At 40.5% G+C, this 15,941-nt stretch overlaps 2 protein-coding genes across 2 annotated transcripts in view; one reads left to right on the forward strand and one right to left on the reverse strand.

The window, feature by feature from the left end:
* The window catches only part of map3k2 (mitogen-activated protein kinase kinase kinase 2), a 316,607-nt gene that overhangs the window by 197,475 nt on the left and 103,191 nt on the right, over window positions 1-15,941 (forward strand). The window lies entirely within an intron of this gene.
* On the reverse strand, window positions 6,917-13,574 carry LOC308311739 (uncharacterized protein; the record flags this gene model as incomplete). Its single annotated transcript, XM_080758524.1, has 5 exons — window positions 6,917-7,027; window positions 7,202-7,315; window positions 7,628-7,741; window positions 8,493-8,622; window positions 13,569-13,574. 5 exons carry the CDS (start codon window positions 13,572-13,574, stop codon window positions 6,945-6,947), a joined length of 447 nt encoding a protein of 148 aa, XP_080614650.1. The 3' UTR covers window positions 6,917-6,944.

Raw genomic sequence — 15,941 nt, forward strand, 5'->3', positions numbered from 1 at the left:
CCCTTTTACAAGGCTTCTTCGACTATGCATGCACCTCTTGGTACCCAGCACCACAAAGGCCCTTAGAACAAGGCTCCAGACTTCCCAAAACAAACTGGTCAGGCTACTTACTTGTAATGGGTCTGGTCCACAAGATTCAATACACCAAGATACCTAAATACTTCCTGCACCCATACTACACCCACAACACCAGAGGAAGTTCAACAAACTCCCTCTGGTGTTGTGAGTGTGAACTTTGTTGACGTTAAGGAAGTATTTAGACAGGTACATGGGTATCTTGGTGGTGTAGCGAATCTTGTAGACCAGGCCCATTGCACCTCACCATCTGTGAATTGGTGAAAAGGGTGAAGGCAAGTTTGCTCTGTTTTTGATATTAGATAATCTGCAAAGCAGTGCCTACATGTTTATTATAAGTCATGTACAGTACATTTCTCAAGGTCCATAGACAAATCATGCAACTTCCAGATCTGATGGACATTGCCAGGGTTCAATTCAATTATTCTAGGTAATACTGTGAGTGCTACTTGTCCACCAGGATGGGAGAGCTCAATGTTTGTCAAGAAGACATAAAACCAAGCCAGATACCTGAAATTAAGAGGCCATACAATTATCATCTTTCATTGTGTAAAATTATTTTATTGATTTCCTTGTCATTGAGTACAGTATCAAGACATGGTTCATTTCATCGCTCAGGTTGAATAGTGCCAATATATTGATCTCAACACCCTTCTCCTTACCGACAAGCACACAGCTGCTTCTGGCATTGTTTGAAAACACCAAATATCCAGGGCCTTCAATTCCAGCATAATTTAAGCCAGTGTGAAACGGTCCGATTAGGATTATGTGTTGCTTATATTTCTCTATGAACCTCCAAATTATTAGGCCTGCCTTAGTGCCTTCATAACAACACAATACTTTATCTCAGGTCTCACACCTTCTTGTCAAACAGTGGTATTTGTCTGTCCTTATAGCTTGATCTGCAAGTTCAGGCACAACTTCTTATATCATAATGCCTGCTGCAGCTCTTCAATATAATGTTCACACAGTACACTCAGTGAGACAACTTGCTGCTCATCCACTGTTTTTGAGTGTGAGCATTGTTTCGGGCCCCACTTTCCAATAAAGATGAACAGTTTAGCCGACTTTACAGCTTTCACCTTTGGCTTAATAATTTCTGTGATGCTCTAGGCTACGATTTTATTTCTAACTTTGATTACTTTTGGTGCATCTAACCTGTATAGGCAAGATGGGGGGCCATACCTATGTTCCCCAGATTCTATGTCCCCCATCCCCGCAAAAATGGTTCAGTTCCCCACTTACAACAATAAACCTAATCCTAAGGTAAATGGGGAACATAGAACCCAACATAAAAGCCAAACTCTCATTTCCGTCAAAACTCTCCTCCCAATGAATCACCTCATGAACAATAATGAATTTTTTTAGCAGTTTCAGTCCGGATTTAGAGCCCTGCAAAGCATGGTGACATGTCTGTAAACTCATGCCATTGTTCACAGATGGGTCAGCTGTTGAGCTTCAACCTTATCAGTATTCACTAATATGAGTTCCAAATTCAAATTAATTCATAGAACAAAATGTGAAACAGTTGAAGGGGACGTGAAATGCACTAGTGTTATTTGTAAAAAAAAAAATATATATATTGTGCCTTGTATTTAGCTTTGTTAAAACGTTACATAAATCATTACACTCCTAAAGAATAGCAGTATAGTATGCTATAATACATACAGTAGGCTATAAACCATCATAGCCACACACAACTGATGGTATCCCTGCAGTGTCACATAATGACCTGTAGATGGTGGTACATACAAAGGTATGTCTACGTGATGCTATATTTCATACATGCTTAGCTATGTACACAAACGGCACCACATAATAGAGAGGATATCATGAACATGTGGGTCTGTGGCACAAAGTGTCCTTATACCCACTGTTGGATTTCATTTTGTTCAGTTTTGGACATAAAACGTTTTCAACCGGCAGTGCCAGTGACGATCTGGGACTTTTCATTTATGGATTATGGCATGGACCTAAATCTAAGTGAGAACACCAACAGAAAAGTGGTGTAATGAATTGTGGTGAGTTTCTTGTGACTTGTTTAAGATATTTTTGAGAAGCATCTGACATCAATTATAATCATGGATAGGCTGATATAGTGTATCTTAATGGAGAATTGTTCTGGAAAAGCTTGAAATGTACAAAAGTATTGCCATCAAAATATACTGGAACTCAATGTTCCAAATATTGCCAAGCTTAACTAAAGCTCTGACTAAACTCTGAAATGCAACTTTAACTCAATCATGCGTCAAAGAGTGACTGTACAGAAATATTCCATCAAACTTAAGGGCATTGATATAATACTATGGGGTATGGAATAACATTGTTCTAGCTCTACATAAACATTTGGAGTGCTTTGAAAGTAATTCCAACATTAAGTCATATCCAGGAGGGAGAAGGACCAGTATAGGTCATAGTAGATTTTGTGACACATTATCAAAAGTTCTTTGGTCATGATTCACCAGGAGCCTGGGTGGCTTGGTTCCAGGCTTAAGATAATTAATATAAATATTTCCGGAAATCTCTATGGGAAAAATGTATGGGCTTTCTATCTGTGGAACCACAAAATGGCCACCACTGGTATGCCCTATTGAGGGTGACAATGTGTGTGTGTGTGTGTGTGTGTGTGTGTGTATGTGCTCAAACTATCTTACAGTATGTTGTTTGAGGTGAGGCATTACAGAGAAGCTTTACACACTTTTTAAAGTCCTGTTCAGTTGTGAGTGGTGAGTCCTTAATGCATAACACGACCTAAAATGTTTTCAACATTGGTCACAGTGGGGTTTCTCTCCTGTATGCATTCTCTGGTGATGTTTGAGGTCAGTGCTCCTACTATACCTTTTCTCACACCGAGCACAATGGTAGGGTTTCTCTCCTGTATGAGTTCTATGGTGAACTTTGAGACTGCTCCAGAAACTGTAACTTTTCCCACACTGGTCACAGTGGTGGTATTTCTGGTGTTTCTCTCCTGTATGCCCTCTTGGAAGCAATACGGGTAATACTGAAAAGTTTGTTTATGCCTAACAGAAACAAACTTTTCAGTATTACCCGTATTGCTTCCAAGATTATCGGACTTCCCACACCAACACTTTCTGATATGAACAATAATGCCATCATACGGCTAGCACTCTCAATATCACGTGACACTGATCATCCCCTGTATCAACCTCATGCCATCAGGACAAAGATACAGAACCTTACCCTGGAAAAGGGTTCGTTTCAGTAGGAGTTTTGTCCCCTCAGCCATCGCTGCATTACACAAACTGCCCCGCCGATAGGATGGTTTCTGTACACAGTAGGGAACTCATGTTTATTTTGTATTGTCTTGGTGTTATGTTGTTTCTGTACTATGTGCTGCTTTTGTTGTTGGTGTTGAACAGACCTGTGAAGATGAATATCCTTCGGGATAATAAAGATTATTATTATTATTATTATGCATTCTCTGGTGACGTTTGAGGTAATTGCTCCTACTATACCTTTTCTCATACAGAGCACAATGGTAGGGTTTCTCTCCTGTATGAGTTCTCTGGTGAACTTTGAGACTGCTCCAACAACTGAAACCTTTCCCACACTGGTCACAGCGGTGGTGTTTTTCTCCTGTATGAATGATCTGGTGACGTTTGAGATGGTTCTGACTGAACCTTTCCCCACACTGTTCACACTGGTAGGGTTTCTCTCCTGTATGAGTTCTCTGGTGAACTTTGAGACTGCTCCAGCAACTGAAACCTTTCCCACACTGGTCACAGCGGTGGTGTTTTTCTCCTGTATGAATGATCTGGTGACGTTTGAGATGGTTCTTCTGACTGAACCTTTCCCCACACTGTTCACACTGGTAGGGTTTCTCTCCTGTATGAGTTCTCTGGTGAACTTTGAGACTGCTCCAGCAACTGAAACCTTTCCCACACTGGTCACAGCGGTGGTGTTTTTCTCCTGTATGAATGATCTGGTGACGTTTGAGATGGTTCTTCTGACTGAACCTTTCCCCACACTGTTCACACTGGTAGGGTTTCTCTCCTGTATGGATTCTCTTGTGACATACGAGATGACTTCTTTTGCCAAATCCTTTTCCACACTGGTCACAGTAGTACTGTTTCTTCATTGGTAGATGGACAGGGACGACATCTGGAATAGAGGATGAAGGGAGATATAGAGATAATTCAGAAAAAAAGTAGAAAAAGTAGAGGAAAAATCCCACCCCGTCCCAATTCCTGGCCAGAGTAAAAAATAAATTCCATACCACTCACACTAAAAATTACTCTGACTTTTTTTTATATGAATAAGTTAGTCATTAGGGAAAGGCAATGGCTTTGGTGTTCTTTGTAGATTGCTGTTTAATGCAGTGTTCATTCAAAAGAAGGTACAGTTAATCTGTGGTAATATAATGAGGCTAATTAATGTCATTCATACTCCTGTTGACTTTTCATCCACTTCCCAATCCTGGGATTAATAAAAAATGTAATCCCATCCCATGGGAATCCCGAAAAAATGTCATCCTCTATTATGTAACACCATTGAAGGCACTCAACCAAATCAAGTGTCGCAACTCACTCACAAGTCTGCATGACAAACCGTTCAAGTGATTGCAAAAAAATTCAACTAAGCTAAGTAACACCAATGAAAAAATTGGAACTATCAAATATTGACCAATCATAATAGGTAGGTAACACCAATGAAAACTAAGGACTATGATCAGAGTTCAATGACATCACCCACAAATCTGTATGGCAATCAGTTAGACTACATAGAAAATCCACACCTGTGTGAACTGAGTGGTGCTGTAAAGTTGTGGACGGCGAGTTTTGTCCTGTAATACAGAGCGGATGCATTCAATTTGGGGGCGGCCTTGCAGGTCCATTACAGACAACCATGGTCTTGTCTTTTGCAAATTGTGTATCCTGCACTTTTTCTGCGCAGGCCTCTTCCTTTTTAAGAAAGTGGTCTTGCCATTCATTATCTGACAAGTTACAGCAGATGTTACACCGGTCCTTCATTTGATGATAAAGACTAGGTTCTGCCTCTTAAATTCTCCTGAGAACACCTGCCGTTCAGCATCTTCTCCTCAGCTGCAATGTGGTACACTTTATGCAGGTCAGTCATTGACCGAAAGATAGTCTCCAGGTACTGTTTTGACGTTGTCGATGAGCTAAAGTAGTGGGAGGGCGCCTTAGCGAGATCCTGTAGAAAATTCCCAATGAACTCATGAGCCTTACCTCTGTAACGTGATGCTACCTTCTTCTGTGCCTTTTCAAAGGCCGTCCATTGAAAGGCCGACCATCCAAGCGTTGACAAGAACAAACTCCTGCACACCCTCCTTCGCTGTCCATCAACATTTAAAAAGAAAACACGAGCAAATGACCGTGGTGAAGAAGACTCCCTTCTCGTCTTTACTGGGTTGAGATCTATCAAACCCTGCACATACATTTTCTTCTCTTCCCAGTTCATGTTCTGCCAAAAGCATTTAAACAGTTTCTCCCTGTCTTCCTCTCCAATTTCATTGCAGTGATACTTGGAGGACTTGACGCACGCAGAGGACTGGCATCTTGGTCCCATCACCCGAGGCTCGTTGTTGCTCACCCGAGCCTCTTCTCCCTTGCTCTTGCCAACGTAGGACTGTCCCATCATTCTTCTCCTTTTCCGAACAATATGCCATCCTTTCTTGCTCTTTCTTCCTCCAGCTGTGTCTTCCTCAGCCCCATCATGGGAATCTAAAAACAACAAAAATAAAAAAATAAAGTTTGGTCCGGGTGTTATAATGGAGCAGGACATGGAGAATTGATACATGGGACAAGCTAAGAGGACGAGGAGACCAGAACTTTCTCTATCTAGAGTAGAGAGAGTAACGTGAAGTGGTTCCAGGTATAATAGTGAATAATGTGTTCCAGTAGTAGTTCCAATGGATTGTGTGGCCTTGTTTTGCCCTAATGGGATGTAAGTCGGGACCTGATCAACCCCGGCTGGGTCGCCTGAGTGATAAATTATTAAACTTACTGGTGTCTGTGTGGTCTTCAACTTCAACTGCGGTACTGTCTGGCTCTGGAGAACTCATCTTCTCCTGCAGGCTGGACTCCTCAGACTGATCGGAAATGAAGGAATAGAATAAGGACTTTGATTTGACGAGATGAAGGCTGAACGTAAAACAGAGTGAATAAAGGTGTTTTTTGTTGAGAGAACGGGGCAACCAGGCGCTCACCGGAGACGCAAAGGTTAATAGAGTTAAAACATTAAAAGGTGCTTCTGGATCAGACGGGATAAGACCTCAGATAAAGAAAATGGGAGATCCAGGCACTTGCGTTAATAGAGGGAGCAGACATTATTTAATACACATGTTTCAACCACATAAACATGTTTCAACCACAAGTGGTCTTCATCAAGGCTTTAGCCCAGATGAAGACCTCAGGCTATATCTTGCACCACCCCTTAACCCATATCCCTAAACTTATTTGCCATTTTTTACAATTTTTACTATATTTAAAATGTTTTAAAATAGTTCAAAAAGCCGATCTACAAGTTCACAACTTGTCAATGCAGATCGGTTTGTTGGACTATTTTAAAATGCTTTACAAAATAGTAAAAAAAAAAAAAGGCAAATACGTTTAGGGATAAGGGTGGTGCAAGATGGTCCTAGACATGAATGCATAAATGTGTTTAATAAAGAACTGAAATGGCAATACGTCTCTTTTTCAGGAAGAAGTAACATTCAACATAAGTTGATGACAATAGAGTTACAGTAGATATAATAAATATCAATATAATAATCAAATACTCATTCATTGATATGATATCCCTGCAAGAGAACAGAATCAACGGATGAAAGAAGAAAAAAATGAGCAGGAAACTTACAGAGGTCCAGATGGTCTTCAATTTCAGCTTCAGGTTTCCTGTTTAATAGAAACGGTGCTGACTGGTGCTGGAGAACTGATCTCCACCTGCAGGCTGGACTCCACAGACTGGTCTGGAATGAAGGAATACAATATAGAGTTTGATGATGGGAAATGAAAACATATATTGAAGTTTGAATTCTCTGCGATAGAATTGTGATCGATTTCGCCAGAATAATTATATTCTTTGATAAGGTGACAGCCTTAAAATAGTACAAAATACAATAAAGAAAGAGCATGCAACTTACTGAAGTCCAGGTCTTCAATTTTAACTTCAACTTCAGGTTCGTGTTTAATAGAAACGGTGATCCCTGGCACTGGAGAACTCATCTTCACCTGCAGGCTGGACTCCAGAGACTCGTCTGGAATAGAATATGGATTTTGATGTGACATGGGTTGTAGATAAAGGTTGAATGTAAAAGACAGACACTGAAGTTTGAATTATCTGCGATACAATTGTTTGAAAAAAAGAAAAGAAAATAAATCTTTTCATTTGAAGAAATTAGATATGGTTTTGTAAAACAAAATGCAAAAAAGCACAAGAAATTTGTTTGAGCGATATCTTTTTTTAATGAAGACAGATGAATTTTGCCACAATATCTATATGCTTTGATAAGGTGACAGCCTTAAAATAGAACAGAATACAATAAAGAAAGGCAGAGCATGCAACTTACCGAAGTCCAGGTCTTCAATTTTAACTTCAACTTCAGGTTCGTGTTTAATAGAAACGGTGATCCCTGGCACTGGAGAACTCATCTTCACCTGCAGGCTGGACTCCAGAGACTCGTCTGGAATAGAATAGAAGAAGGATTTTGATGTGACATGGGTTGATACAGGGTGAATGTGGATGATTAATTGATACAAGTTAATTATACTACTAATGTTTATTTTCCAATACATTCTGGGAGAAACATTGCACTGAACTGTGTAGGAGAAACGTTTTAATGTCCTCGGGAGAACATTAAAACGTTTTCTTTTCACTTTACATGCAATTTTCTAGTATTTTCTCAATATCCCAATTCCCAATGGATGTTGCATCTTGTAATATGCTTTATTGTATAAACAAACACAAAGTAAAAAGTAGTGCACATCCAAAGGGAGATCTGTCCCCACACAGCGTTACTTACAGCCACCGGAGAGCACACTGTATTACTAAGGTTTATACCTTTAGTACAGTGTATACATTTACACACAGATCGGTGAAGCAATAGAATCCACAAGACCAGAAATCCACTGGCTGAGGCAGGCTATCCCTCACCGCATTCCATTTCGGGTTTATGATCCAGTCAGGAGAGGGTGGTAACTTTCGTCATGTTGTAGTCAATGATTTGTAGTCATCTGGCAGGAAACCACAAGGCAGAATCAGTACTATGAATGGGTACGTCTTATTCCGCCTTGTGGTTTCCTTACTTTCCTGTAAAATCAGTGACTACACCATAACGTATTTTACCATCCACTCCAGATTGGTTCACACAGCAATTTTGGAACACAGACCAGGCTTTTTGTGGAAAGCCTGGTGATTGTTCGCTTAACACTCACCCAACTCAAAGTCCTGGAAGTGCCGGGGTAATCGTCTCTGTCTCTTCCCCCGTCCTGGGCATTCTGGACAAACTGTCCTGGCTGGTGCTGCTGGAGTACTCATCTCCAACTGCAGGCTGGACTGATTGGTCTGGAATGAAGGAATAGAATAAGGACTTTAATAACAAGTGTAAATAAATGTTCTCCAAAAACGGGGCAGTGACCAGTAGCCTAACGCAGTATTTCCAAGCTTCAAGTGATCTGAATGTTTAGGGCTTGTCGTGGCTATTAAATTCACCAACAATACAGCTGTAGGGCAAGCTTGAATTATCCTCTATCTGCAAAACATTTGTTTCATAAAAATAGATATGTTATGAGCTACTTTCTTTTTTTTCCACTGTTTTGTTTATTCAAGATTCAGGGTATACAGTAAATCAAATGACAGTATATGTGACACACCCATATGAAACATATAAAAGATAACAAAATGTTGTGAGTCCATACACAAAATATTGTGGTAGCATAAAATAAAAATAAGAAAATAAAATAAAAAGTTGCATAGTCCTATGCTAACATGGAAGCGACACTAATACAAACCACATAACCTGAATCAAGTTTTGAAACAAAAACAAGACAAACGTACGACAAGACAAGACAACATGGCATGGTCATTGGTCACCCAAAACATAATAGACGTGGTAGTGCATCCACACATGGCTCCTAATAATAAATATACTGAACAACCCAGCTGCGTCGGGAATCTACAGTAGCATGCTCAGATCCAGGATTAAACTCATTCAATCTGGAATTGCTTGGAACTGCAAGTTATTTACTAGTGCGAGGAAGGGGCCCCATGTGTCCTCAAATTTGGATACAGAGCCTCTCAGGGTGCATCTAATTTTTTCTAATTTAATAAAGTGGAGTACATCTCTAATCCAGTGAAGATGGGTTGGGGGAGCAGAGGATTTCCATTTCATCAGAATCAGACGCCTAGCTAAGAGAGTGGTAAAGGCCACCAAGTGAGCTTTGTATTTGTTATGAGCTACTTTCTGCTAAGAAATTCCGTGCCGTGATAATTCTTTCTAAGTGTTGGAGTTTGGAAGCTCTCGTCAGGCAGCAGCACGACGCGTTCATGAAAACGAGTGCTTCCAAACTCGAACACTTAGCTCATAACATGTCCAAGGTGGACTTTTTTATGAAACTAACACTTTGCAGATAGAAAGAGGATAATTCAAGCTTGCCCTACAGCTGCAATGTTGGTGAGTTTAACGTTATTTAATACAAGCAGATCAGAAATTTCTATTTGGATCAATGGATATATTCATCCCAGTATTTAAAAAAAGTGTTGCAAATTGCGGCTAATGTCTGTCCCTGGTGGACTAGTATAATCTGGTGTGATAATAAAGGCTGGATGCAACAACTCCTAAAAGCAGCCAGCAGCATCAATGTAAACAGGTCAGCATTAAGCCAATAGGGAACCCAGCGGCAAAAAAAAGAAAAAGTGAAACGCCAAGTCGCCAACAAAAAAGCACAGGGCTCAAATCTGTTCAATGAAAACATAAAAACTTTAAAAAGCAACAATTTTGATAAATAAAAACAGCTGCTGCTACAGATACTGACAGATCAATGAGCACCCATAGAGGGGGCCTGGATTTCAGCATGGGAGTGGGGAAAATTGAATTGATTCATGCAAATGCATAGTAGCACTTATAATACTGTGGGGGAGTAGATTCCCATGTACATTTACAGTAATGTTAATAATATGCATTTGTTTGCCTTTTAGGCTTTAAAAATCAGACCAGTCTGAAGCGAGTGGTGCAATAGCACCCCCTATTGGTATTCTAAACATAGGGACATTGGCTGTTCCTTGGAGTGCAAAAATTGATGTGGTAGGAGAATGGGGCCCAGTGGACTGCTGGGAAGTTGCCAGCAGTCCTACCCTCTGTTCATATCAGGACGTTGCCAGTGGTCTGCCCGCAAGCAGAACCCAAATGTAGTAAAGTTTCTGACACTTTGATTACTTTATAAAGCGACAATCAAATTTCATAAAAGCTTTATGTAGGGTTCCGAGAGGGGCTACGTCCTGATATGAACAGAGGGTAGGTTACAAACTAGTGCAGGGGAGGGGGTTCATGGACACAGCTAATTAGCATTCAAACTACTGAACTAGTATTTGCTATGTGCTTAGCGTGTTAGCCTTGTTACCTGAGAAGCTGTTACAGAGATATGCTCTCTGTCTGGAAAAACAGACGGTACAGCTGAACTCTTCAACACTCGCCTCTTTTGAAGAGGCTTGTAGTCTGTCTTTAGGAAATGAACACAGCACACATAAGTGTTGTAAGCTTGCCTAGCGTCTGTAAAGGACTGGAGCGTCGGGTTCCTTATAGCAATTAGCCATAACGCGCACAGCTCTTTGTTTTCGAACGGAAAACGGTGAAATGATTTGTCTCTGTAAATAGCATCATAACTGCAACAACCTGGAACAGCGCACTTCATCCTCCGTTCTAAAAGTCGTAAGCCTACAAACTTATGAATGCTTGCCGTGGGTGTCTGTGTCGGGTACTACTGCTCGACTGCAGATGGATTGGTGGTCGTGGGTGCTCTCAGCGTACAACACAGGCAGCCAGCGTGCCCCCTTGTTTACAAATGAAACCGGAAACGGAATACCGCATAGCTCGTCAGCAAGCATTGCCAACTGTGTTGCCAGTTGCCAGTCTGCCAGGTGTTACGAGAGAAAAAAGCAACCAGTTGGTCTACAAGCCCAAAGGAAGTGGACACATCACACCAGTGGTTGCCAAAGTGGGGTGCTGGGACCCTGAGGCAGTTTCAGGGGGTCCCAGGGACATATATATATATATATATATATATATATATATATATATATATATATATATATATATATATATATATATATATATAACTTTTATTTAATGAGTAAAAAACACATTGAGACTGAAGTCTCTTTTACAAGTGTGAACTGAGAACTTTAAATACAATGCTCATAAATACCCACTACAGAATAAGCTCCAAGGGAGAACAGGAACGTCTAGTAACACAACCAATAAAGACTAATAAATAAAAACTAAGCAACGCATTTCGCTAGTAAACTAAAAAGCAAGAGAACATTTGCTATACACGTCAAAGCAGATGCAGTGTTTGGGAAGTGTGCCTTACATGGCAATCCTTTTAAAGCTCACTAGGGGAATCACAGCAGCCAGTTTGAGTCTGGTCTGTAGGTCATTCCAAGATCGACAGTACAGATACAGTGATGAGTCCTATAGGGGGAGTTGGTTATGAGCCTCAATGCAGCATGAAACAAGGGGTCGAGTTTGTTCAGAGTTGAGGAACTAGCAAAGCTGTATACAGTATCGCCATAATCGAGCTGCGACAGCAAGAGGCCTCATGTAACCAGCTTTTTGCGAGAAGCATTGGAAAAGCAGGACTTCATTCCGTATAGAAAAACCTCAGCGTGAACTTAAGCTTTTTTGCCAAGGCGTCAATGTGGTGTTTGAAGTTTAACTTGTTGCCCAACCAAATCCCAAGATATTTATACAACTCAACACATTCAATGGATACTCCATCCAGAGTGGTGATATTTGAGGGGACATTGACTAGGCTATTTGGAGAAAATAGCATGGCCTTGGTTTTGTGGCCATTTAGTAACAGTTTGCTATTTAGCAGTTCGAGGTGCAATGAGACAAAGTCAGAGGCCAAATAGAAAGGAGAGGTCACACAGCTCGTAATCACGATGCCAAAAATACTTTTTATTACTTTTTTAACACTTCAGGGTAACTGGGGGTCCTTGAAATCGAACAGGTTTAGAATCACTGCTAGAGCCGTAAAGATCTTCTCTTATGGAGGGTCCCTGGCATATTATTTTCAAAAAAAGCTAATTAGTGTCAATTTGGGGGTCCTTGACATGAAAAGTTTTGGGAACCACTGCTTTAAACAGAACGTGCGCGCACGCGCTCGCACACACACACACACACACACACACACACACACACACACACACACACACACACACACACACACACACACACACACACACACACACACACACACACACACACACACACACACACACACACCAGTTGGTGGCCCAGTTGGTGGCCCTATGGCGGATATTAATAGTCTCTGCAGTGGGGGGCAATGCCATCCAAGTGTTAAAGACAGGTGAACCTCAGAAGCGTTGTTTAAAAAGACTATTGTGTCAAGGGTCAGGGTCCAATAGTTAGGGTCAGGGACATGCGCACACTCAAGTCCCCATTATAGAGCGACCACAGTCACCACAGACTGTCAATCATGGTGAATGGTGCATTATGAATCATTACAAAACAATCAATGTCCCAGTATAGTTATAATAATAATACACAGTCCACATGGGAAATGGGCATAGCACCCACAGACGAGTAGCTCCTCACAAGTGTATCTTTTAAGGTACAGGCCCGTCTGAAAGAGCAAGATGGAGGGTGAGGAAACAGTGAGGAAGCTTTATAGTGTCGTCCACAGTAAATAAATACTTCAATCAATCAAAGTCTATTGTAAAGTAAATAAGAGCACTTCTTTTCTTTTTTTAAAGATACTTATCCTTTCCTGAGATTTTGCTTTGGTGTATAAATGGTGCAGTGTGTGATTTCTGACTGTATCCCCTATATGTGAACCTTTGCATAAGCTTGTTGGTCAAAATCATCATCAGAGTCACAAAGTCCTATATCTCTGACTGAAACTTCCCATGAGGGAATTTTGGAGATTGGAGAGTGGAGGGATGGCTGCTCGTAGGATCATGTTACAGTCACTACTTTTTTTGATAGATATGTGTGCATTGCCATTATCATTCCTCGAAATATTTATGTCAGGAAAGTGAATTTCAGATTTACTACTGTACGCCAAACTCAGTATCAGCCTCAGGTTATATACCGGTAGTTGAATTAGCCGAATGAATTTGTGAAAATCATGCAGCTCTTGTTCAGGTCCCGTGAAGATCGTCTATGTCCAAGAAGGGGTTGAGTCGACTATGAAGATAGAGAGAGATATGTAAAGATTGATTTTCCTGTAGTGTGTCCTGGCTGTGCCCAGCTTAAAGAGGTAGCTCACCCACATGTTTCTTCTATCAATTACTCACCCCATGAAACCTTAATTGGATTCATGGTAATTGTGTTTTTCTCACATTCCTGATCCAATATTAAATTATTTATAATTTAAAGTACTAAATAGGAGATGAATCTTAAAGAGAGCAATAGTATATAAAGATTATTCTTTTAATAAAACCTGGACAGTTTTTACACAGTGATTACACAGAGTTGTTTTATGTTCATTATAGTTTTCCGTAAGGCCTCCTATTTATTTAAATGAATTACATATTACAATATTAGATCAGGAATGATCTCCTTGTATTCAAGGCAGGAATAATCTCCATGTATTCAAGGCTTCATGGGGTGAATAATTGATAAATAAACTACACCTTGGTAGTGGTCATTCACTTTTCATCTTTTTAGGGGCCCAGCTATATTTCTGTGCTCAGCCCTGACTAGCCCTGACTATAGGCTTGATTTGATAAGCAAGCTGTGACAACAAGCCTGTATCAGCCTTGGCTGTGTGTGCAATTATCTGTTGCAGAGTCTGTGCATAAAATGAACAGATTCAGGCTGAAATGTGATGCTGAAATGAAATATGACGAGTACAAGGAATGGAAATAACGTTATGGGCCAGTAAATGATTAAGTGACATGCCCCTACAGGGAGTGAAGACATGTATAGTTCCATTAAGCCCGTGCCAGGCTATTTTCTGAAGCAGCGATAACGGAAAGCTGTAAAATGTAGCCTTCCGAACATGGCCATTTGTCTTTGTTGGAGTGCCAGGCCCAGGTGCAGACACCACCCTGGATGAATTGAAACCCTATACTAATTTGTCTCCACAAAGGAGGTCAGGAACTTTACCCCCCATAAAACAATATGCCACCATATATAGACTGTGTGGCGCGCGCACGCACACACACACGCGCACACACACACACACACACACACACACACACACACACACACACACACACACACACACACACACACACACACACACACACACACACACACACACACACACACACACACACACACACACACACACACACACACACACACACACACACACACACACACACACACACACACACACACACACACACACACACACACACACATAGAAACTTAGAAATAGATAGATCAGGAATTGGACCAAAACACAATCTCCATTTATGCAAGGCTTCATGAGGTGAGTAATTGATAAACGAAAATAAAAAATAATCACACTCGTGTGAAGTGAGGGGCGCTCTCATCATCATACATTACACATTCCGTGCTCAGCCAATCAAATCATTTCCGTGGCACAAACACACAAAGCTGGGCATGCGCCCTTCAAAAATAAATGCCCAAAGAATGATCCGTTACAGTCTGTTAATTAAACGAATGACTGTACGTATGCTGAAAGGTAGGCTACTGCTGATGTGATGAGTACAAGGCATGTAAATAACGTTATGGGCCAGGAAAAGATTAAGTGACAGTGAAGACAGTAAAGTTAACAACTCATAAACACCTGAACCATGACTACAAAAACATCAACAGTTTCAACACCCCAAAGTGTAACTAAAGCTGTAAAATACAGTGAGGTTTCGTCCTGAAATGCAGTGCAGTAGAAGTATGACGTAGCATTCAATGGAAATACTCAACTAAAATGACAACCTCCTAAAGGTTATACTCAAGTACAGTATTTGAGTACTTACTCATGTATCTTCCTCACTGAATATTAACATGTTCCAAAATATGTATCTGACAAGACATTCAGTAATACAGTATAGTAGGCCTAATATAGACAAAGATTACTAATGCATTTACTAAATGAAGAAACCCAGCACACCACCAACCTTGTCAATTATCTGACAAGACATGAAGTAATTCAAGACTTTTCCCAAATCAAGCATATCATAGTTTGGGATTTTTCTTCATACTTTGGGTTATCGTCAGGTGCAGGATTCCAAAAGGTCAGAGTATGACTCAACAAAAGATGCCATTTACAAATATTTTTAAAAAGGGGCATTTTGTCTACCATTTCAGTTGGTTTTAGTCAGTTTTGTAAACACACAAGTTTGTTTTTTTATTATAGTTATTTAGTTCAATTAATGTAAATGTATTTTCAATTTTGGTTTTCGTTATTTTGTTAGTTTTAGTGAACTATAACAACCTTGTTCCAAATGAAGAGCATCCCACCACCCTGCCAGTCGTACTATTTCCATACCATACCTTATTCGTTGGGCATAAAGAACAGAGGGTGGGCCTATCATGTCAGCAGGAATGGGAGGAACCTGAAACTTTTCCTGCATATATAAGCCTGCTCAGATGGTTGAGAAGGAACCCAACCCACTGCAGAGGAGTACAGAGTTCTTCTTGGAGGTGAGTGAGCCTCTTATCTGTCCTT

Source organism: Protomyctophum bolini, assembly GCF_963924005.1.
Source record: "Protomyctophum bolini genome assembly, chromosome: 24".
Classification (NCBI taxonomy): Eukaryota; Metazoa; Chordata; class Actinopteri; order Myctophiformes; family Myctophidae; genus Protomyctophum; species Protomyctophum bolini.